The sequence below is a fragment of the Temnothorax curvispinosus genome, unplaced genomic scaffold (genome assembly GCF_003070985.1).
Source record: "Temnothorax curvispinosus isolate PA1 unplaced genomic scaffold, ASM307098v1 QBEX01017370.1, whole genome shotgun sequence".
Classification (NCBI taxonomy): domain Eukaryota; kingdom Metazoa; phylum Arthropoda; class Insecta; order Hymenoptera; family Formicidae; genus Temnothorax; species Temnothorax curvispinosus.
The window spans coordinates 20,715-42,693 of NW_020227150.1; the positions used below are offsets into that span (position 1 = coordinate 20,715).

The following is a 21,979-nucleotide window of genomic DNA, read 5'->3' on the forward strand; positions in this document are numbered from 1 at the left end:
CGAGGGAGAGTACTGTTATTTTATTATTTTTTATTTTAAATAGAAATTGTTTCTCAAGCGCCTGCAGGTTTGCATGTATTATATTTGATATATTAATATATTTTAATTAATTAATTTTAAATTGTTTAATAATAATTTAATTTTTAATTAATTTAAATTAATTAATTTATTATAAATTAAATTAATTAAGTTTGATTAAAATTAATGAATTAATCAATTACCTACTTATTTTTATCATAAGAATAAAAACAATATTTAAAAATTGTCCGTGATGTATAAACTCTTTCAGAAAAAGGAGGTTTCGGGACTACGTTCCTCACTGCCTCTCCCGAAGAAGTGTTAGAAAGTGCCAGTAAACTTAACCTTCCTCTATTATCGTGTCATTCACTTTGTGATTCATCTCAACCCCGCCCACTAGATACGAAGGCATTAATCTGTACGTACGTTCCCACTACGCCGGCCGTTAAGTATGACGGCACTCGCGTAATTGCTCTTAATTCAACGTAAATGACTGTCCAGACATTTAAGAATGCCATTCATACCCGCGTTCTCCAGGCTTTCAACGTTGTCGCTTGTGGAGAACACGTCGATTTCGTCGCGGAGCGATCGATCGCTCGCTTCGCATCGGCATCATTAACGATTCGAGAAAGGATTAGACGTGCGAAAAAGACTTACATCGCTTCTGTCTCTATTTCTTCCTTTCCTTCTTCAGATGTAATAATTGATGTAATGTAATTCGGCAGAGATGTAATAACGTCGTGACAGCAAGCGATATAAATTTCATTTGCGTTTTTATGCGCGACGATAAGCCTTCGAGGACGCTCTCGTTGATTGAAAATGCCAAACAGTTACGTACAGTTACGTAATGGATGTAATAAAAATTGCGACGCTGTAAGAAAAAAACGTGTAAAAATGTAAGATGTATTCAAATATAAGCCGTATGAATTTTTACACTTGTCGTGTAATTTCGTGAACAGCGCGTCTTTAATTCCAGTAGGGTGACGTAATCGTGTTTGCGTCCGATGCGTTTTGCCGTGAAGCTACTGTTCTCAGTTTGTCGTTTTCATCATTAGACAGACACCTATATCTGTTTACTCCGGTTTTCCTTGAGCTTCTCGCGCGCCCGAACGTCCGCGACCTGCCGCGTGTTACCTGTGACATTTGGTTCGTCAAAGAAAAACAGAAAAGCCGATATCGCTCGCTCGTGCAGCTGCAGATGCAACTGTCCGCCGCGTTATCGGAACTAATTAGTAAACATCGTTCGCGACGGATCGTCGTAAATTAGACAACGCGGTTAATCAGGCGTCACCCTTCGTTATGACGTTCTCTTTTAACGTTGAATCATGTTGGTGATGCTGCTCTTTGCGTGAGTTTAGGGAGAACGCGATTAATGCTCATTTACACAGAGTATTCGTTTTTGCTCATATATTTTTACTTCCTCTTTTTCATTAACATATAATTAATTATAACATGCAAGGAGATGCAGAAAACATTTTTTGATTTGATACCTTTAATTATAGATCTAGAAATAATTTTCTCCTTCTGCTACAAAAACTTAGCATGCATTTAAATTTTAAATTATCGGACACGTGCTACTGTATTTCGCATATTTCATTCTGCAATGTTGTAAAAATAGCATGCAGAATTATGCGGACACAGAGAATAAATATCGTGTGACTTATAATGAACATGCATATACACATTTTAGTTCTATAAATTGCATGATTTTTGTACCTATTATCCGTGTCATTTTACATTTACTTTTTCTACGGTGATATTAGATAATTTAGAGATAGATTATTTAATATATTTACCACTTTAGTGTAAATCTAACATTTCCAGACTTTGGATACTCCGCAAACCTTTTCAATGACATGAAGAAGTAAAGACAAATGATTGAATCCGTTTTTTATCGATCTTTGTTTCTTTATATCTAAATGTAAGACGTTTAAAGTCTGCTTGGCACTTGCTCCAAGTTTATCCTGTATGCGAGTTTCCGTGTCGACGTTACGCCAATGCCGCGGCGTGAGCGTCTACCTTCCCGTTAAGTCACCCTCCTGCGGGGCCCGGTGCGACGCCGTTGCCGGCGATGTGTATTTCGCGTGTGTGACATCATTCGCGTGATGTAATCGTCGCGGCGAGCGAGGCGGTCGCGTATCCCACGCGGAGACGAGCGCGGCAACGCTATCTATTAAATGAACGCACGTATACTTAGAGACATGTACTCCGCGGGCGTTAACAGAACGTTGCCATCGTCTTGATATCCGGCGACTCCGATAGCAAACTCGGCGATTAGAGCGTTGTAATTAGCTGGCGAGAGAGACTGCATGATTTCAGAAACGCGAGCATGCGAGTAATAAAAGTGGAAAGAAAAGAGAGATGAATTTTTGCTAGGAACGACGATTGCGATACAATACATTCTTTACAAACTTTTTTTATACCATGTTGAGCGCATAGAATTTTAAATTAGTGTCTCACAATAAACAATACGATTAGAAAGGAGCTGATTCTCGATATGTAAATATAGAAGTAACATAGATTACTCGGTTATCGCGGGACACCCTGTATATAACGCGACCTGTGGGTGTCGATTTAAGGAAATATATGACTTATTAAATGCTCTAACAATAGACCTGACGCGGAGAATCAGATTTACTACGATTAATCCATATAGTACAGGCACTCAAGTTTATTTATTGCAGCGCTTCTCAAAACCGACTTATCAGTATTTACCTTCAGATACCAAAGATACAAACTTTTATGATGTGAAAAACAAATATCTATATACGTTGTACGTTGCACGGTCGAGCTGTAACGCCGAGTGTTGAAGAAAAGCAACGTGTATTATACGAGAGGTGTCTCAGACCAGCGAAGCGTATTGGAAGAAAAAGAAGATAAATGAAAGACCTACATTACGCGTGGGCGTATGCGCAACCGTGCACTATTATCGATAAAATAGTGTTGCGTAACATTAATCACTCTCGAAGTCCCTACTATTTACCCAATTATTAATCGTTAGACCCGCCGTGCAAGAAGATAAGATTACTCTGCAATTCTTATCTGTACGAAGATTGACTTGACGTGACAGCGCGCTGACTAGCTTGCCAAGACACGTACCGTGCATCGCGTTGTTTGCCATTACACCGCGTGGGCAGCAAAAGGAAGAAATTCTCATGATTATTACCACGTCCCCGTTTGCATTTTATGCGTGGTTTGCGCTTCCTAGGCGTGCAGGTCGTAGATATTCTCAGCGCTTAATATTCTTTACATCTAAAGTATAAGAATATGCATAAAGAATTGCGGAAAATATATTTCAGCATTTGGAACAAGGGTTTGGGAAACGTGGTACCGCATACGAAACAAATGGAGACGTGATTTTATAAAGATTTATAAATATTATATGGAGGGATAAAAGCTACAGTGATGTAAGTCAAATTTTTTAAGATATTGGCTTACACCACTATGACTTTTACCCCTCCATATATTTAAAAATAAATTTATAAAATATATTTTTTATTTACGTATTATGATGAAAAAAGAGGAAAAATATATAAATTGTTTTTACAAGTTTCTCGCGTTAATGAATTTATGGTAATCTTTTTCAGGTGCACCCTTTTTAAGGGTTCGGCAGAAGTGAGCTGTTGGTCTGATTGACAAAATGACGACCGACATCTCGGTGGTGCGCGGGGGTTGGGACCCCACGCTACAACAAGAGATTGTCGACGAGTACGAATACGACGGGGGAAACTCGAGTTCGAGACTCTTCGAACGCTCACGTATCAAGGCACTAGCTGGTACGAAACTGTCGATTTTCTTCTTCAATTGCTTCATTCATGTATACTTTATCACAATTCTCTTTCATGTCTTTTACAATTATCATTCTTTTTTGCAAAAGACGATAGTGCGATTTGTTTTCATTGATTCTATAATGAGTGCATTAAAGCTCGGCTTCGTCATAACATTCTGTAATAATGATGAATGGTGATAGTGGGGCATTGCATTGCTTTTAGAGAATTACGGTTGGGATTATCAAACAACCACATCCTTTTGATAATCGTTTTAAAAATTTGATAACTTTATGAGTTTCTAGCAGTTGCTTCTCAGATTAGATTGAAAGTGGTCGAGATGTATAGCTAACGTTGAATGTATATTGAACATTATAGAAAATTAAACTTATTAAGCATAATTGAATAGAATAATGTTGATTATTTGTGTAAGTGAGAAATAAATATCAGAATCGCAGATCGTTAACTTTAAGAATGAGTTATGATAAAGTCGTGCTCGATCTCCGAGGTAAAGAAACTCTACATTAATTATTTAAAACTTATCTCTTAATTTAATTTAGTTATTATCGAATAATATACTAGATAATTTAGCTATATCTAAAATCAGTTTTAAAGTTAGCACATTGTGTGATCTTTTTCACCAGGTGAGCGTGAATTAGTGCAAAAGAAGACTTTCCAGAAATGGGTCAACTCCCACTTAGTCCGATGTTCGTGCCGAATTGGCGATCTGTACGTCGATCTGCGAGACGGCAAGATGTTGATAAGGCTGTTGGAGATCTTGTCGGGTGAGCGTCTACCGCGCCCGACCAAGGGCAAGATGCGCATCCACTGCCTGGAAAACGTGGAGAAGGCGCTGCAGTTTCTGCGCGAGCAGAGGGTACACCTCGAGAACATGGGGTCCCACGACATTGTCGACGGAAATCCGCGTCTTAGCCTGGGTCTCATCTGGACGATAATTCTACGATTCCAGATTCAGGACATCACGATTGAAGAGACCGACAATCAGGAGACCAAATCCGCCAAGGACGCGTTATTATTGTGGTGTCAGATGAAGACCGCGGGTTATCACAACGTGAACGTAAGAAATTTCACGACGTCGTGGCGGGACGGTTTGGCGTTTAACGCGATCATACACAAGCACCGTCCGGATCTGATCCAGTTCGACAAGCTTTCCAAGTCGAACGCGATCTACAATCTCAACAATGCCTTTAACGTCGCGGAGGACAAGCTTGGGCTCACGAAGCTACTGGATGCCGAGGATATCTTCGTCGATCATCCGGATGAAAAGTCCATCATAACTTACGTTGTCACGTATTATCATTATTTCTCGAAGATGAAACAAGAAACCGTGCAAGGTAAAAGGATCGGCAAAGTAGTCGGTATCGCGATGGAGAACGACCGTATGATACACGAATACGAGAGTCTCACCAGCGATCTGTTGCGCTGGATTGAAGCCACGATAGAGGCCCTCGGTGATCGCAGGTTCGCGAATTCCCTGGTAGGCGTTCAATCGCAACTTTCGCAGTTCTCGAATTATCGCACGGTAGAAAAACCGCCCAAGTTTGTGGAAAAAGGTAATCTCGAGGTACTGTTGTTCACTCTACAATCGAAGATGCGCGCAAATAATCAGAAGCCCTATACGCCCAAAGAGGGCAAAATGATATCGGACATCAACAAGGCATGGGAGAGACTGGAGAAGGCTGAACACGAGCGGGAATTGGCTTTGCGCGAAGAACTGATTCGACAAGAGAAGTTGGAGCAGTTAGCAGCCAGATTTAACCGGAAAGCTAGCATGCGCGAGACATGGTTGTCAGAGAATCAGCGATTGGTATCGCAGGATAACTTCGGTTTCGATCTCGCTGCCGTAGAAGCCGCCGCAAAGAAGCACGAAGCTATAGAGACTGATATCTTCGCCTACGAGGAACGTGTGCAGGCAGTCATGGCGGTCTCGCAGGAGCTTGAGGCGGAGAACTATCACGACATTGAGCGTATCAACGCTCGCAAGGACAACGTGCTACGATTATGGAACTATCTTCTGGAATTGTTACGCGCCAGGCGGATGCGGCTGGAACTCTCCTTGCAGCTGCAGCAGAACTTCCAGGAAATGTTATACATATTGGACAGCATGGAGGAGATCAAGCTGCGACTGTTGACGGATGATTATGGCAAACATCTGATGGGCGTGGAGGATCTGTTGCAAAAGCACTCTCTCGTCGAAGCAGATATCAATGTGCTTGGCGAAAGAGTCAAGGCCGTTGTTCAGCAGAGCCAGAGATTCCTAGAGCATGGAGAAGGCTATCGACCGTGTGATCCGGCCATCATCGTCGAGCGCGTGCAACAATTGGAGAACGCGTACGCCGAGTTGGTGCGGTTAGCGATCGAGCGTCGTACCAGGCTCGAGGAATCTCGGAAACTCTGGCAATTCTATTGGGACATGGCCGACGAGGAGAATTGGATAAAGGAGAAGGAACAGATCGTATCCACGGGCGACATCGGTCATGACTTGACCACCATCAACCTACTGCTGTCCAAGCACAAAGCATTGGAGAACGAGATACAGTCGCACGAACCGCAGTTGATGTCGGTCGCAGCGGTCGGCGACGAGCTAGTCCGGCAACAACACTTCGGTTCCGATCGTATTCAGGAGAGACTTCAGGAGATTCTCGCTATGTGGAATCATCTGCTCGATTTGGCGGCTTTCAGGAGAAAGCGTCTCGTAGAAGCAGTAGACTATCATCAGCTTTTCGCAGACGCGGATGACATAGACATTTGGATGTTGGACACTTTGCGACTCGTCTCGTCGGAGGATGTCGGCAGAGACGAGGCAAATGTGCAGTCGTTGTTGAAGAAGCACAAAGACGTAACGGACGAGCTTAAGAATTATGCCACGACTATTGACCAACTTCATCAACAGGCATCCACATTGGGCGAGCAGGACGCCAAATCGCCGGAGGTTCTGGAGAGACTGACCTCGATAGACAACAGGTACAAGGAGCTCCTCGAGCTGGCCAAATTGCGTAAGCAAAGATTGCTGGATGCGCTGTCGTTGTACAAGGTATTCAGCGAGACCGACGGAGTCGAACAATGGATCGGCGAGAAAAACAGGATGCTGGACACGATGGTGCCCGCCAAGGATATCGAGGACGTCGAGATCATGAAGCACCGCTACAACGGTTTCGAGAAGGAGATGAATGCGAACGCATCCCGCGTCGCCGTGGTTAATCAGTTGGCCAGGCAGTTGCTGCACGTCGAACATCCGAACTCGGAACAGATAATCGCGCGACAGAACGAGCTGAACCAGAAGTGGGCCGAGCTGCGCGAGAAAGCGGAGGGCAAGCGCGAGGAATTGAACTCTGCACACGGCGTGCAGACGTTCCACATCGAGTGTCGCGAGACCGTGTCCTGGATCGAGGACAAAAAGCGAATTCTACAGCAGACCGACAGCTTGGAGATGGATTTGACCGGCGTGATGACACTGCAGCGCAGATTGAGCGGCATGGAACGCGATTTAGCGGCTATTCAGGCCAAATTAGACGCTCTGGAGAAGGAGGCGGAAATCATACAGAAGGAACATCCGGAAGAGGCTGCGGTTATACGCGAGAGAATCTCACAGATTCATTTGATTTGGGAGCAGTTGACGCAGATGCTGAAAGAGCGCGATGCCAAGCTCGAGGAGGCCGGGGATCTGCACCGATTCCTGCGCGACCTCGATCACTTCCAGGCATGGCTCACGAAAACGCAGACCGACGTTGCCAGCGAGGACACTCCGACCAGCCTCGCCGATGCCGAGAAGCTGCTTACGCAGCATCAGAACATAAAGGAGGAGATCGACAATTATACCGACGATTACCAGAAGATGATGGAGTATGGCGAGCGGCTGACAGCGGAGGCCGGCGATGGCGACACCCAATATATGTTCCTGCGCGAGAGACTGAATGCGCTGAAGATGGGCTGGGAAGAGTTGCATCAGATGTGGGTGAATCGTCAGAACTTGCTATCCAACTCCTTGAATCTACAGGTGTTTGATCGAGACGCGCGTCAAGCGGAGGTACTTCTATCGCAGCAAGAACACATTCTCACCAAAGACGAGACGCCGACGAACTTTGAACAAGCGGAACACATGATCAAGCGACACGAGGCCTTTATGACCACCATGGACGCCAACGACGAGAAAATCAATTCGGTCGTGCAGTTCGCTGGACGTTTGGTCGATGAGGGACACTTTGCGGCTGATAAGGTGAAGAAGAAGGCCGAGAACATCAACGAGCGTCGGCGGATCAATCGCGAGAAGGCCAATCTACTTATGGAGAAACTCAAGGACCAGCTTCAATTGCAGATGTTCCTGCAAGATTGCGAGGAACTCGGCGAATGGGTGCAGGAGAAACATATCACTGCTCAGGACGAGACATACAGAAGCGCAAAGACCATTCACAGCAAATGGACGCGTCACCAGGCGTTCGAAGCAGAAATCGCCAGCAACAAAGACCGCCTGCAGCAGTTGCAGCAAGCCGCGGACGAGTTGATTCAACAAAAACCGGATCTGGCCGAAATTATCAAACCGAAGGTAGCCGAATTGGCGGAACAATTCGTCGATCTGGAGACCACGACTCACGATAAGGGCGAGCGATTGTTCGACTCGAACCGCGAGGTTTTGATACACCAGACTTGTGACGACATTGATTCCTGGATGAACGAATTAGAGAAGCAGATAGAGAGCACCGATACCGGTTCCGATCTGGCATCCGTGAACATACTGATGCAGAAGCAACAGATGATCGAGACTCAAATGGCGGTGAAAGCGAAACAAGTTACCGAGCTGGACAAACAGGCGGAACATTTGCAACGCACAGTACCCGATGATAAAATGGAGGAGATCAAGTTCAAGAAGGAGAAAGTCGCTCAGAGATTCGCTCAGCTCAAGGCACCGCTCATCGATCGTCAACGGCATCTTGAGAAGAAGAAGGAGGCCTTCCAATTCCGACGCGACGTCGAAGATGAGAAACTGTGGATCGCGGAGAAGATGCCGCAGGCAACTAGCAACGAGTATGGAACTTCGCTATTTAACGTTCACATGTTGAAGAAGAAGAATCAGTCGTTGCGCACGGAAATTGAGAATCACGAGCCAAGGATCAACTTAGTGTGTAATAACGGGCAAAAGTTGATTGACGAGGGACACGAGGACAGTCCCGAGTTCCGGAAATTGATATCCGAGTTAACGGAGAAGTGGCGCGAGCTGAAGGATGCAGTTGACGATAGAAACAAACATCTACTGCAGAACGAGAAAGCGCAGCAATACTTCTTCGACGCTACCGAGGCCGAATCATGGATGAGCGAACAGGAGCTGTACATGATGGTCGAGGATCGCGGTAAGGACGAGATTTCTGCCCAAAATCTGATGAAGAAGCACGAGTCGCTTGAGCACGCGGTCGAGGATTACGCGGAGACGATTCGTCAGCTAGGCGAGACTGCTAGGCAGCTAATAAACGATCAGCATCCGTTGGCCGATCAGATCGCCGTGAAACAGTCGCAGGTGGACAAGTTGTATGCCGGCCTGAAGGATCTGGCGGGCGAGCGACGCGCCAAACTGGAAGAGGCACTCCAATTGTTCATGCTGAACCGAGAAGTCGACGACCTCGAGCAATGGATCCAGGAGAGAGAATTAGTTGCCGGTAGCCATGAGTTGGGCCAGGATTACGATCACGTGACGCTACTGTGGGAGAGATTCAAGGAGTTCGCGCGCGACACCGCGGCGATCGGTACCGAGCGAGTGAACGCCGTGAATGAAATCGCCGATTCTCTCATCGCCACCGGTCATTCCGATGCAGCGACGATCGCCGAGTGGAAGGACGGTTTGAACGAGGTCTGGCAGGATCTGCTCGAACTGATCGAGACGCGTACGCAGATGCTGGTGGCCAGTCGCGAGTTACACAAATTCTTCCACGACTGCAAGGACGTTCTGGGCAGAATCCTGGAGAAACAAAACGCCATGTCCGACGAATTGGGTCGCGACGCCGGCTCGGTGTCCGCTCTTCAACGTAAGCACGCCAACTTTATTCAGGACCTGTCGACGTTGCAGAATCAGGTGACGCAGATCGAGGAGGAGTCCGCCAAACTGCAGGCGAGCTACGCGGGCGACAAAGCGCGAGAGATCACGAATCGCGAGGCCGAGGTCGTAGCGGCGTGGAACAATTTGCAATCGTTGTGCGAGGGTAGACGAGCCAAGTTGGAGGACACCGGCGATCTCTTCCGATTCTTCAACATGGTCAGGACCCTGATGATCTGGATGGACGACGTTGTGCGCCAGATGAACACGTCTGAGAAACCGCGCGACGTCGCCGGCGTCGAATTGCTGATGAACAACCATCAGAGCTTGAAGGCGGAGATCGATGCCAGGGAGGATAATCTAATGGCGTGCATTAATCTCGGAAAGGATCTATTAGCTAGGAATCATTACGCCAGCGCGCAGATAAAGGAGAAATTAGCGGCGTTGACCGATCACAGGAATGCACTGTTACACCGATGGGAGGAACGTTGGGAGAACTTGCAACTCAGTAAGTTGCACTTGCTGTTCGAATTTTTAATCTTGCGTACTTGTATGATATATTGTATTTAATACTCGCTTTGCTTGTGTTTGCTGCAGTTTTGGAAGTTTATCAGTTTGCCCGAGATGCGGCAGTTGCTGAAGCATGGTTAATCGCTCAAGAGCCGTATCTTATGAGCCAGGAGCTTGGTGTAAGTAGTTACATTGGAGCGCAAATACGAATTTATATAATCGAATCTTGTTTGAAAAATTTACGATTTTCCACAGCATACTATCGACGAAGTTGAGAATTTAATCAAGAAACACGAGGCTTTCGAAAAATCGGCAGCTGCACAAGAAGAAAGGTTTAGTGCCTTGCACCGACTTACTACTGTAAGTAGTTTCACAGGAAATATATGACTGAATAACATTGTAATCGAAAAGCTCGTAAAATACTGAAATACTTTTTATTGTATCATATATCGTTTAAACTCGTACATTTTCTGCGATAAAATGTATATTTCTGTCTCCCTCGTATCATAAGTGTATAGAAATAAAATTTTCGTTTTTTACTGCAGTTCGAATTGAAAGAACTAAAACGACGAGAACAAGAAAGAGAGGAAGAAGAAAGACGCAAGAAGGAGGAAGCGGCAGCGGCGGAGGCTGCACGTTTGGCCAAAGCGACACCCGTTACTAGTCCAGATGAACCATCTAGCGAAAGGTAATGCATAAATATCTTTTCGCAATCTATGCCAACTGCGTTATATATCGTGAATGAATTCATGAATGAATTTTCTTTATTATAGAGCTGAGACTGATGGGGCAACAAGTGGAGAACGCGGAGAGGACGAAGGACACGGTAATATAATTACACATAATGGATATGTTTTGGGTTTTACTAATCGAAACTGTGACTTTTCTCGGTACTTACCGCATCTTCTAATTCTGTCTACGGTTTTGCATTCTGTTTGAAGATGCTGATATAGAATAACCGGTGTATAACACAGGCATATTATTTTAGAATATAATGTCGAGTGCTTTTTCCTAATAGGATTGTATTTTCATGTTTGTATAATTCTTTATTGACTTGGCGTGGTAATGATTGCAATTGGTAGAGTAATATTGTGAACCGAAAGAGAAAAAGCGGAACAAAAGTAACGTTTCATTCCTTCTGTCATGACTAATAATCGCGAATGCATCGAGAAATCTTGCTTTTGACGTAAAATTCAACTTTGACGACTTATAGTATTACGAATACGGTTTGTCTGGATAAGCATGTGTGACATCGCTAACAGCACGTTTATTTTTGCCTTTTCCCCACCTACGCCGAAACTTATTCCGATCCGTATCAAATCCGTCGTCCACGTCATCTCATTTTACCCACTCGAAATGCACCCTAATGCGGCACGGAATGCACGAACTACAGCGGCACATCGCAAGGCTTCTACACGTACACCACAGCCTCAAGACAAGCCCAAGGAAGGTGAGTGTTACGCGATAGGTATGAAACTTGTCAAAGCGTGAGACGTCTCTACATCTGCGTACATCTTTCTAATTCCTCCGCAACTCTTTCGAAACTGTAGTCTCGAGTGAATCATATCCTATGTATAGGTACCCATAATTTCACAAACTGGTGATGGATGGATGATCGGGTCACGTCTTCATAGCAGTACTTAACGATAGCTTTGTTCTTCAGATTTCACGTTAGCGTTAAGTCACATACGTCGCAATAATCTTGTATCTTTCAGCATACTCATAGCCACGTCGCACCTATCGCTCTCGCCCGCATAAAAATCACTATTTGCTTTTATTAACTTTTTCTCTAGCAGGTGATGGCCCGTTATTCTGCCCGAGATGTTCCTTCTGTCGTCTGGCAGCTCGGTTATGTCACGAGAAAGCACGATTTATCACGATTTATCGAACATTTTAGATACTTGATACCGCACATGTGTGAAATCACATATAACAACTTGACACAATGAAATATCGAGCGAAATTCTAATTATAGTCTCAATTTTCGATCATACTAATCTGTTGCCAATTCCATTTCATTCACCTGGTAGGTACACCTTTGTTAACTATACTATACTTCATTCTCGTCTATTGCACAATTACGTTGAAATATAATGCCTTGTTGGAAGGTAAGCACATTCATGAAATCGTCATTCATCACTCTAGATCTATGAAAGCACGAAATTGGGTTCTATCATTCGTATATACGTGTTGCATATAGAATTTACTCGAATATTCGTACGGTCATACTACTGTGAAGAATCAATCATTGAACTTGTAGATTAACGTCGAGTCACGCCTTTACGCTATTAATCACAGCGATCGCGTTGTAATTTGGTATAACCGTGATGAATATATACGCGACGCATTTAACAAACGATGTATCATAAGAGTAATACATAGCATGATTTTGTGATTGGTGTGGTGTAGTGCATGCACAAAGACCTAGACAGCTGTCTTTCCGGGATGGAGATGGGACCTCGCCTGTCACGCCGACATCTGTGAAGGCTCCGCCGCATGGTATCCGCACGCCGACAAGTAAGTGTTCGCAAATACTCAAATATCAAACTGTGTGTGCCGAAAGGTCATTTATTAATATTTCCCGCCACTTAGCTGCCACGATATTACCGTGAGTGATTGCTCAAGATCAATTCAAATCTTGAACAATCGTTCATTTTGACGCAAACCATATGATTAACGAAAAATTATATTCATAGTTGAGGAATCCCAGATATAGAAATGCGATTCACACGCGATCGAGATCAATTCGTGCTGAAATAGTCTGGTTCTTCTCCGAAGGCGTTCTTCGTCGGCAGCGGCCCGTAAGGACATATATTGCCATTTTTATCCACGAAACAACAAGCCTTGACAACTCGTAATACCTCGTCCACCGATCGTGGTAGATCTTCGTCGTTGATCGTCACATGGCGTATGATCTGCTGTCTATCTATAACGAATAGAGCTCTGTACGCGTACCCTTGTTTCTCGTTCAACACACCGTAGTCGCGCGTTATCTGATGACTCTTATCGGAGAGCAGCGGAATCTTCATCTCGCCCAAGCCTCCCTGCTTACGCGGGGTCGTCACCCACGCAAAGTGCGAGAATTTGGAATCCGTTGAGATCGCTACTACCTCCGAGCCTAGTGCAAAATGCGAGAATTGATTAGCACTGATAAAATAGAAGAGGAAACATTGTCATAAGTATAAAAACTCGGGATAAAGAACAACCTAATTTAATATAAAATAATTAAGTCTGTTGTTTTCCAAACGTTTGTTTGACGAATATTTCTTTTTTACAAGTACTCTTCATCGACTTTGTGTTGCTGAAATTTGTAACGTCATTAACATCGATAACGGGAAGAAAAATGTGTAACTTCGTACCAAGAACTCGGAATTCGGCGATGCGGTCGCTAAATTGGATAAGTTCGGTGGGGCAGACGAACGAGAAGTCGCACGGGTAGAAGAGAAGTACCAGATATTTCCCCGCGAAATGCTGCGACGACAGTTCCTGCATCTTTAGATCGATTATCGCGGCAGCCGACCAGGGTGGCGCGGGTCGTGACACCGCTGGTATTAATTGCACCGGCGGTGGGCGCGGCGTCTCTGACCTTTCCGCACAACAAGTATTCATCCCTTATTTTTTTACGCCCGACATGAGCCGATACATATCAGTCCCTCGAGACCAGATATTGCATATTCCATGTTTCTACGTCGCCAATCGTCGCGGATACGTGAAACTTTTTACGATCGACTTTATTTTTCATTCATCGTCAGACTTCACTGTTCAAGACACGAGACGTATCGTCGTAGAAAATAAAAAGTAACTTTTATTACCATTCAGTGGCAAATATTAGCACACGTTGACTTCTCTTTAAAAAAAGCTTTTAAAACCTTTAAATAAATTAATTACTTTAATATTAAATACTTTAATAATAAAAGAAATTTATATAAATATATTTAAATTTATATAAATATTTATATATAATAATTCTAAATATATATATATAATACATTTAGAAATAAAAATATTTATACATGTTACATATATATTTCTAAATTAACGTAGCTATTATAATGCGATAAACGCGAAACGTACTTCCTACTTGTTACATACAGTTTGACGAGCATGCATTGCTCATTTGGCATCTTATGCATGAGCATGTTGCATGTGTGTATTCTCGTATGTTCTCTGTATGTAGTTAGAAAAGCATGGAAAAAAAAATAACGCGTAACACGTGTGGATATGAGGACTATTAGCGGCAAATTGTTTACCTGACACAAATCTCTGCTACAAGCTAGGGTACAACCGTAAGTAAGCTAATGAACGTTATGTGTGTTGCGTACGTTGTAAAGCTCCGAAAGGAAGTGGCTCCGAGGCTTCAAGACGTAAGGAACGGAGCCGCAGCAAGTCACCATTCAGGAGCTTCCGCTGGAGAAAGTCCGCCAAGTCGCCGAGTTTAGATCGCAGTGGCGTGAGTGATGATGAGCACAGTATTCCTGGTAAGTGAATGAGAAAAGAGACTTACACGATCGAGGCAGTAATTATGCAATAATTACACTTACACGTTCGTTCGTTGAACGTCAAATATTCTTTTTTTTTCTACTTTTTTTAATACATTTTTGTTAGTCGCTCGCGCGATTACACTCCAACTTCGCTTTATATACGTATATTTACAGCACAAAATATGAAAGCGGGTGGTCCAGCTTGGCTGAAAATAAATGATGTCACTGCTCGAGGAAATCGGGAATATAATATCTACTAGTGTGGTTTTAACTCGCGGAGTTCTAAATTACTATATCGAAATGTTATTCAGGTGGAATCTGGCATCTAATATCTTTACTAATCGATCATATTTCAATTATGTAGGTTTTTAACAATTATTTCATCATTTGCCGTGTATTCAAGAAGACAGCTGCTATGATTATGTTACATAATGGGAAGACATTCTTGAAACTAAATTATATCCTATCACTTATGTGTTACGCCTAACAAATAAAGGAATGAGTAATCGGGGCTTGTTTTTGTTCCAAGTGTCATAAACATAAATATGCAGTGTATGTTGGCTCGTTGGGAAGCTCAAACGTTAAGCAAATACAGTCTCTAAATTAGAATAATAGGGAACTGGGAAATGTTATAACTGGGCGGTGTATTCCACCGAATGCGTTGTTATGATTAAAATAATATGTTATTGATTATTTGCAGCTTTATCGTCCATCCGAAGCAAGGGACGCAGACTGGCGTTCTTCTCTCGTATAAATAATTCATGATGCATTACTTATTGAAATGTTTTAGCAAATTGCTCCCTATCTAATAGATAGTTAAAACCTGTTACCTTTTCCAGAGCAACGAAGTCCGAGCGACGACGAGTTCGAGGGGCCGTTGCAGCGGAAGCACGAGTGGGAGAGTACGACGAAGAAGGCGTCCAATCGCTCCTGGGACAAGGTGTACATGGTCGTACGCGGGCAGAGCTTATGTGTATATAAAGATCAGAAGTCGTACAAAGCTTCACCCGATCAACCGTACAAAGGAGAGGCTCCTCTTGACTTACGAGGCGCAACTATTACCGTAGCGAGTGATTACACTAAGAAGAAACATGTCTTCCGAGTCAAGTCAGTGTACTCGATGTTATATAATTATGCGCATTCTGCGATGTAGATATCGCCGTAAACTTGTTTTTATCTTTACAGGTCGCAAAGCGGATCCGACTTCCTGTTCCAGGCCAAAGACGATACCGAAATGAATGATTGGGTGTCTGCGTTAAATCAAGCGGCACAGGGAACATCAGGTGCAAGCACATCCAGGGCTCACACCTTGCCAGCCCCGACACAAGCCGAAACTAAGCGGCGTAGTTTCTTCACTCTCAAGAAAAAGTAAGTGTTGATTGGGAAATTTTGCTATTGCAATATCGTACACAAGAATTTTAAGATAATATGGACATTTGACTGAGCGCAAGTTTCAAGCAAAACCGAATAAATTGTGTAAAAAAAATTTTACAAATAAACTATTCTGTTGACAAATAAAATATTCTCTCTTACGTCGTAATAAAATTCTAAATCTACAATTTTACAATATCTGACAATGTTGCGAATATTTATATCACGAATTGTATGAATTATTAAGTTTTGCAGCGTTTCAAGTCAAGACGTGTATTCTTGTATATAAGGTGCCTGTGTTACTTTGTTATTATCTTGCTTCATCCTTTCGAACACGTCCCGATGAAATTGACAGAGAATATTCTGTTAGCAATAAAAAAAAAAAAATACGCGTTTATCATCTTCCATCACTTTTTTTTTACTTCCCTTTTAACAACACTCCTCGTATTCCATATTACGACACTAATTTTTCTTCTTTCGAAATGATCTTTCTTGATTTTCTCTTCAGCTCTCTTCAGTTTGAAATATCGTAGAAAACATTATTCATCGTCATTGTCATTCACGAGTGACGGACGATCGTCTCGTAAAGCATAAGCCAATGAATCGAAAAAGATACGCGCCCTCACTCCAACATCTTACGAAATCCATTCGTCGTTTCCTATTCGCATTCGATCATATTGCATTTATCATATTTTAGAAAAGCCAAAAAGTAGAAAGCGATACCAATGAACGTATGAAACAGTACACAATTGGAACAACATTTAGAAATGCGGTGAGTCGCACACACAATCCTCTAGATCATTCTGCCGTCGTACACTATTGCACGATTATTAATCGATCATCATTCCAATTGTTTTTCTTTTTTTATTTGGTCTTTCGTTATGATTAGCTTCTGGGAAAATACAACAGGAATGTTCTTCCAATTGTGAATGCGGAATGATTACGTAAAAATCTCTGAAACGAGAGGGTTTGGATGTGTGTAGAGCTTTCTGTGTTTCGCCAAACAAATATTTAACCGATAAATCTCACGAGAAAAATGCTTGAGCGATACGCCACAGGAATAATATAGTTGGAGAGATTCCACATCGATGTAAATTTCTGCAGAGAATCTACTACTGTCTTTAACAATAAGATTCTCGTGCAGTAACGACGGATATGTGAAACGCAATTATTCTCTACATCACATTGTTCGACGTAAATAGGTGCTTTTTAATACGCATATACATAGCTATCCGCTTTCATTTTGAATACTTTTTTTATTTCGCATAAGATAGTGTGTTACGTAGATAATCAGATTATTGTGTATCATTGTCAAATTCTATATTGTAGCTATGTTCAATCACCCGCTTCTGACATCGTCATTTATTCTTCATTGCTTTTTCTGCTATCAGAATATTCCCAGGAACTTTTATCGTAGAGGTAACCGATCGTCCGCGCGTCTACTTTCAGACGCGTGCGAGACACATATTACACAATATGTGGCTCCTTAAAGACGGAATATACTTGCTATTTTTACATATTAGTTATAAATAATGTATAATTATTTACGATGCGTTGAAATTCTTATATGGTAGCATCTTTTTTGTGTAACATATGTATTTCATAAATAATAATAGTGTATAAATGCATAAGTTGCAATAATTGAAAGTAGAACAAGTATAACGAACTTCCTTTCGAGGGTTCGAGCGATGATTTATTGCTAATTATTGTGATTATCTTAATTTAAATTTTGCTAATATAAAATTTTATTTAACGCAACTCATTAAATACCTTGAGAAATCGTAAAATGCATTTTAATGATTTACAAGGATTTTGATTTTCTACATAGTATATCCTTTCTCTTGTAACCTCGCCTTCGTACATAATATAATTACTAAATTGTAAGACAAAAGCAGTAATTGGAAGTGACAATTATTGGTTGTCCTGATGAAATAATTATCACCTTTTACGTTTACTAATTTTCAGCTAAACTGGAGCAGTGAAGTACGGTGTAAGCCGCTCGTAATGCGTCTGCACAACATCATGTTTATGAAAAATGTTTCGTCGCTCTACATGGTTAAAGCAACGCTAATATAAAATTAGAAGACATGGCCACACGGTGTTATGAAATGAATTGAAGGACGGATTGAACGGGTCTTTGAAAACGCCTACTTTCGAAGAACGGAGATATTTAAACGGTTATATGTTGATATTTACAAGTGTAGGCTATTGAAAGTCTAATTAAATTTAGTTCTTCAATGAATTTTGGACACTTTGCAATATTTGCTAGTTGAAGAACGAGCGACATTTTCGATGTCCCACGTTAGCGTGATCAGACTTTTGACACGGGATTTAATTCTATTACATTTTACGTATGTATTATCACGCATTAAGATGCACGATCATTTCCTTGTCAATGAAACGAATGACGTCTTCTTCGTGGTACAAAGTATTTTATAAGTTGCTGCGATGTTTTTATACTTCAGCAATGTTTTTTTTTTTTAAGAACGTTATACGGTAGAAGACGATCTTGTTGAGTCCGCAAAGAAGGTTTGGAGGAGATATATCTTAGTCACGACTTACGATGATTTTTATAATTATTCTTCACGATGAGTTCAGAATTTTAACGTTTTTTTCAATGCATTTTATTGCATTTCACGCGAGTTCTCGTGTTACAGAGCAGATATAGTCTCCGACAATACTGAATGAAGGGCGAGAACGATTCCAGCCGTGTTGATCGCTTAGGATATATCGCTTTCATTATCATATTATCGCACCGCAGTATTTTACTTGACTTCTTTTCCTGCAAACGTGTCTGTTTGCGTTCGGATGACTGCCATATATTTTAAGAGCCACACTAACTTGGGACATAATATTATATAAATTAGCTTTTAACAAATTGTTAAATATGCAGCGCCCTAAGGGAATACCGCATTGAAGAATTATAAAGAAAATGTAATAACTAACAAGAGAGAGAGAGAGAGAGAATTTTCCCACCTCCCATCCCCCTGTCCCCTTTACACGCTCCCCATATATCACATAATTCTGCAGAATTGCAAGAGTATTTAAAAACCTCTGGACTCGCGCAAATGATACAGTTTGTATTAAGTGAGGGCTTACGGTAAATTATTATAGCCGTATTATATCACTGTTGCGAATCAATTGTATCTCACTTGATTCCGACTCGACATTTGGCGTGACACGCGGACTATACATTACTCTTTTGTAATTGTTAACTTTCTTTTTTTTTTTAAATATTTATCACGTTTATCTTTTCCTTTCTAGAGTATAGAGATTTTCTATTGAGACGTTCTAAGAGCTCCTTCGCTTTGGAAACAATTTTTAGTTTAGTGTACACTTTGAAAGAACTGTAATGGCTTTTTATAATGATAATGCGCGAGGAAATGTTACGTTTTATTTGTTTTTCATCTCGATGCGACTCGATCCGGTGTGTACTTTATCCTTTCGAAACGTAATCTCTCTGCGATAGTCTCCTTAATTCTGCGACTCACATGAAATATTTGGGATATTTAAGTTCGTATAGAAAAATTGTATTGTCAGCTAAGTTTATTACGAGACTTGTATATACGGAGCTATATACACGCATACATACACATTATGTCCGCGAGAATAATTCTAATCAAAATCGATCGTACACCCGCTTTTATAATTTCGTGCATGTGCATTTAGCGAAGGACATTGAATTGAATATCAGAGTCGCATTGCTAAGCAAACACAACATTTGGTATGTCATAGCTATGTGTTTTATATATAAATATATCTATAAATATATAAATACAGAACGATGAAGAGCATTAAATTATAAGAAATAAAAATTATTATAATAGATAATATATATATATATATAAAATAATTGTCGAATTTTTGACATGGTGATTCTTTTCGTTTTAAAACGGTCTTCCCCGTATGTTTTCAATAAGGAAAACGTCTGGGCGGCGTTCTCGAGATGTATTATCAGTGATTATCAGCAACATTAAATGAAAATTTCCTCGTGCATTTACTCGATGGGGTCGCTTTAATACGAAAAGAATTTGCAATATGCATCATTAAATACTCGCTTAAATTAAACGTTTGGTTGTATATTTCAAATTGTTATCCTCGATACGTTAGAACGCATTTGCGGCACAGTATCTTTCTCTAAGCGAAAAGAAAAAGTACTCGTTTTTCTTTATATCTAACGCTACAATCATATTATTGGCTCTATTGAATTCCGTCTTCGCTTGTAAAACGGATTTGATAATCTCTCGCTTCATTCCTAATCATTGTCATCGTGCGAGACACGAAAATGTAATTGTATACGCGCCGATTACTTTACCCTCAAACTTCGTTAAGGTCAACGTGTAATTTTTTAATGTGCCTTTTTACAGCTTCGTTGAGAAATAAAATGCGATCAACTATCAAGCGTGATTGGTGCCAGCGGAAAGACCGTAGCAACAACTCGAACGGGCACGAGCAAACGAGCTCGTGGAAAAACGAGAATATGAGACATCGCAGTCGTCTCGAACCGTTTCCTCCTTTCGATTCGTTTCTATTTATCGCGAGACGATCGTTTAAGTCATATATAATAGTCGAGTCGAGATGAAACGAATAAATGTGCGCGCGAACGAGCAATTAGTCTCAATAAATATCCCAATAAATATCATTCGCGCTCGTTGAGGCAGACTGTTCGTTCGCGCTCGTTCGCGCTCGCTCGACCTCGATCCCGCTCTTCGCGCGAGCGCGGTTCGCCAAGTTACGCGATTACAATAGCCGACGCGTGACAACTGCGAGCACAAAGTTGCGTTTGCGAAATTGGTCCGCGTTAAATGCCGAACGCACGCGGGAGCACGTGTTGGCACGTGACGGCGCAAAACACAAACACACAGCCGTCTATTTTTAACGGTATCGATTTCCGCGCGGCGTGCGAAGCCGAGCGGAGGCTTAAAAAAAAAAAAAAAAACAAAAGGAAACTACGCCGCGATAACTCTCGCCCCAGTTACGTCCGCGAATTATCGAATTATCGGGGATGAATGGGCGCGCGCGCGAAAATCTCCGTACTGACTCCGTCGATTTATTTCGAGAGGAGAGATGCGGGCAAAACGCGCGCGCGAATTTTAGATCGTCCACACGAAAACAAAGAGACTGACAACGTAATCGTCCGTGGCGCGATAACGCCCCGTCCGCTGTTCCTCGTACAATCGATTATTATTTCTCTCGGGCTGAGCAAGGTAAGATATCGTTGTTGAACGGACACGCCTCGCATATAAGGGAATCATATTTCAGAAAGGAGATCGGTCTTCGTTTTGAAAGCACGAAATACACGCCCCTGTATAGCATTTTAACGCAACTGGACGAGAGATTCTTGTTGCCAGCGACAACCTCCTAGACAACGGATGTGGAATTGTTACAGAAGTATATTACCTTTCACTGTCGGCGAGATAAAGGCGATCGGAGCAATAAGCCAACACGCGCGATATCGATGCGCAATCGATATGCAAATATATGATAGGAGTAATTTGGTAATACGCTTTAGTCACGTTGAATGTTTCGGCCCCCAGTGTTGGGATATCTCCTCTTCATTAATGACGAATCGGAAAGTCAGACTTTTAAAGATCGCTACATTTAAAGTTAGGCAAGATGCAAAATTATTCGCGTTGCAGTCGGAGTTTACATTGTCGTTATATCAATAAAGATAAATCTGCAAAGTAAACGTTGATCTTTATTACATATATATTCTAGTGTCACTTTTTAGCAAACGTTTATAAAAGGAGCTATTTATAAAAGAATCGCCGATTTTAGATCCTACAATT

At 42.0% G+C, this 21,979-nt stretch overlaps 2 protein-coding genes across 5 annotated transcripts in view; one reads left to right on the forward strand and one right to left on the reverse strand.

Moving 5' to 3' along the window:
• Positions 1–21,879, forward strand: part of LOC112467444 (spectrin beta chain) — a 37,014-nt gene extending 15,135 nt beyond the window's left edge. The window contains exons 2-13 of one of the 4 annotated variants that reach the window (XM_025036076.1): positions 3,606–3,794; positions 4,430–10,336; positions 10,426–10,517; positions 10,594–10,698; positions 10,884–11,026; positions 11,112–11,164; positions 11,732–11,788; positions 12,748–12,855; positions 14,670–14,816; positions 15,659–15,926; positions 16,005–16,187; positions 18,156–21,879. In XM_025036076.1, the coding sequence (XP_024891844.1) occupies positions 3,659–3,794; positions 4,430–10,336; positions 10,426–10,517; positions 10,594–10,698; positions 10,884–11,026; positions 11,112–11,164; positions 11,732–11,788; positions 12,748–12,855; positions 14,670–14,816; positions 15,659–15,926; positions 16,005–16,187; positions 18,156–18,159 (7,203 nt within the window). In that variant the 5' untranslated portion in view covers positions 3,606–3,658 and the 3' untranslated portion in view covers positions 18,160–21,879. The remainder of the gene's footprint in view (positions 1–3,605; positions 3,795–4,429; positions 10,337–10,425; positions 10,518–10,593; positions 10,699–10,883; positions 11,027–11,111; positions 11,165–11,731; positions 11,789–12,747; positions 12,856–14,669; positions 14,817–15,658; positions 15,927–16,004; positions 16,188–18,155) is intronic. The other 3 variants (XM_025036078.1, XM_025036077.1, XM_025036079.1) reach the window with 3 other exon arrangements.
• Positions 12,946–14,236, reverse strand: LOC112467446 (peroxiredoxin-2-like). The gene is made up of 2 exons (XM_025036080.1): positions 13,698–14,236; positions 12,946–13,456 (listed from the first exon to the last, which is right to left on the reverse strand). Exons 1-2 carry the CDS (start codon positions 13,945–13,947, stop codon positions 13,080–13,082), a joined length of 627 nt encoding a protein of 208 aa, XP_024891848.1. The 5' UTR covers positions 13,948–14,236; the 3' UTR covers positions 12,946–13,079.
• Positions 21,880–21,979: the final 100 nt, after the last annotated feature.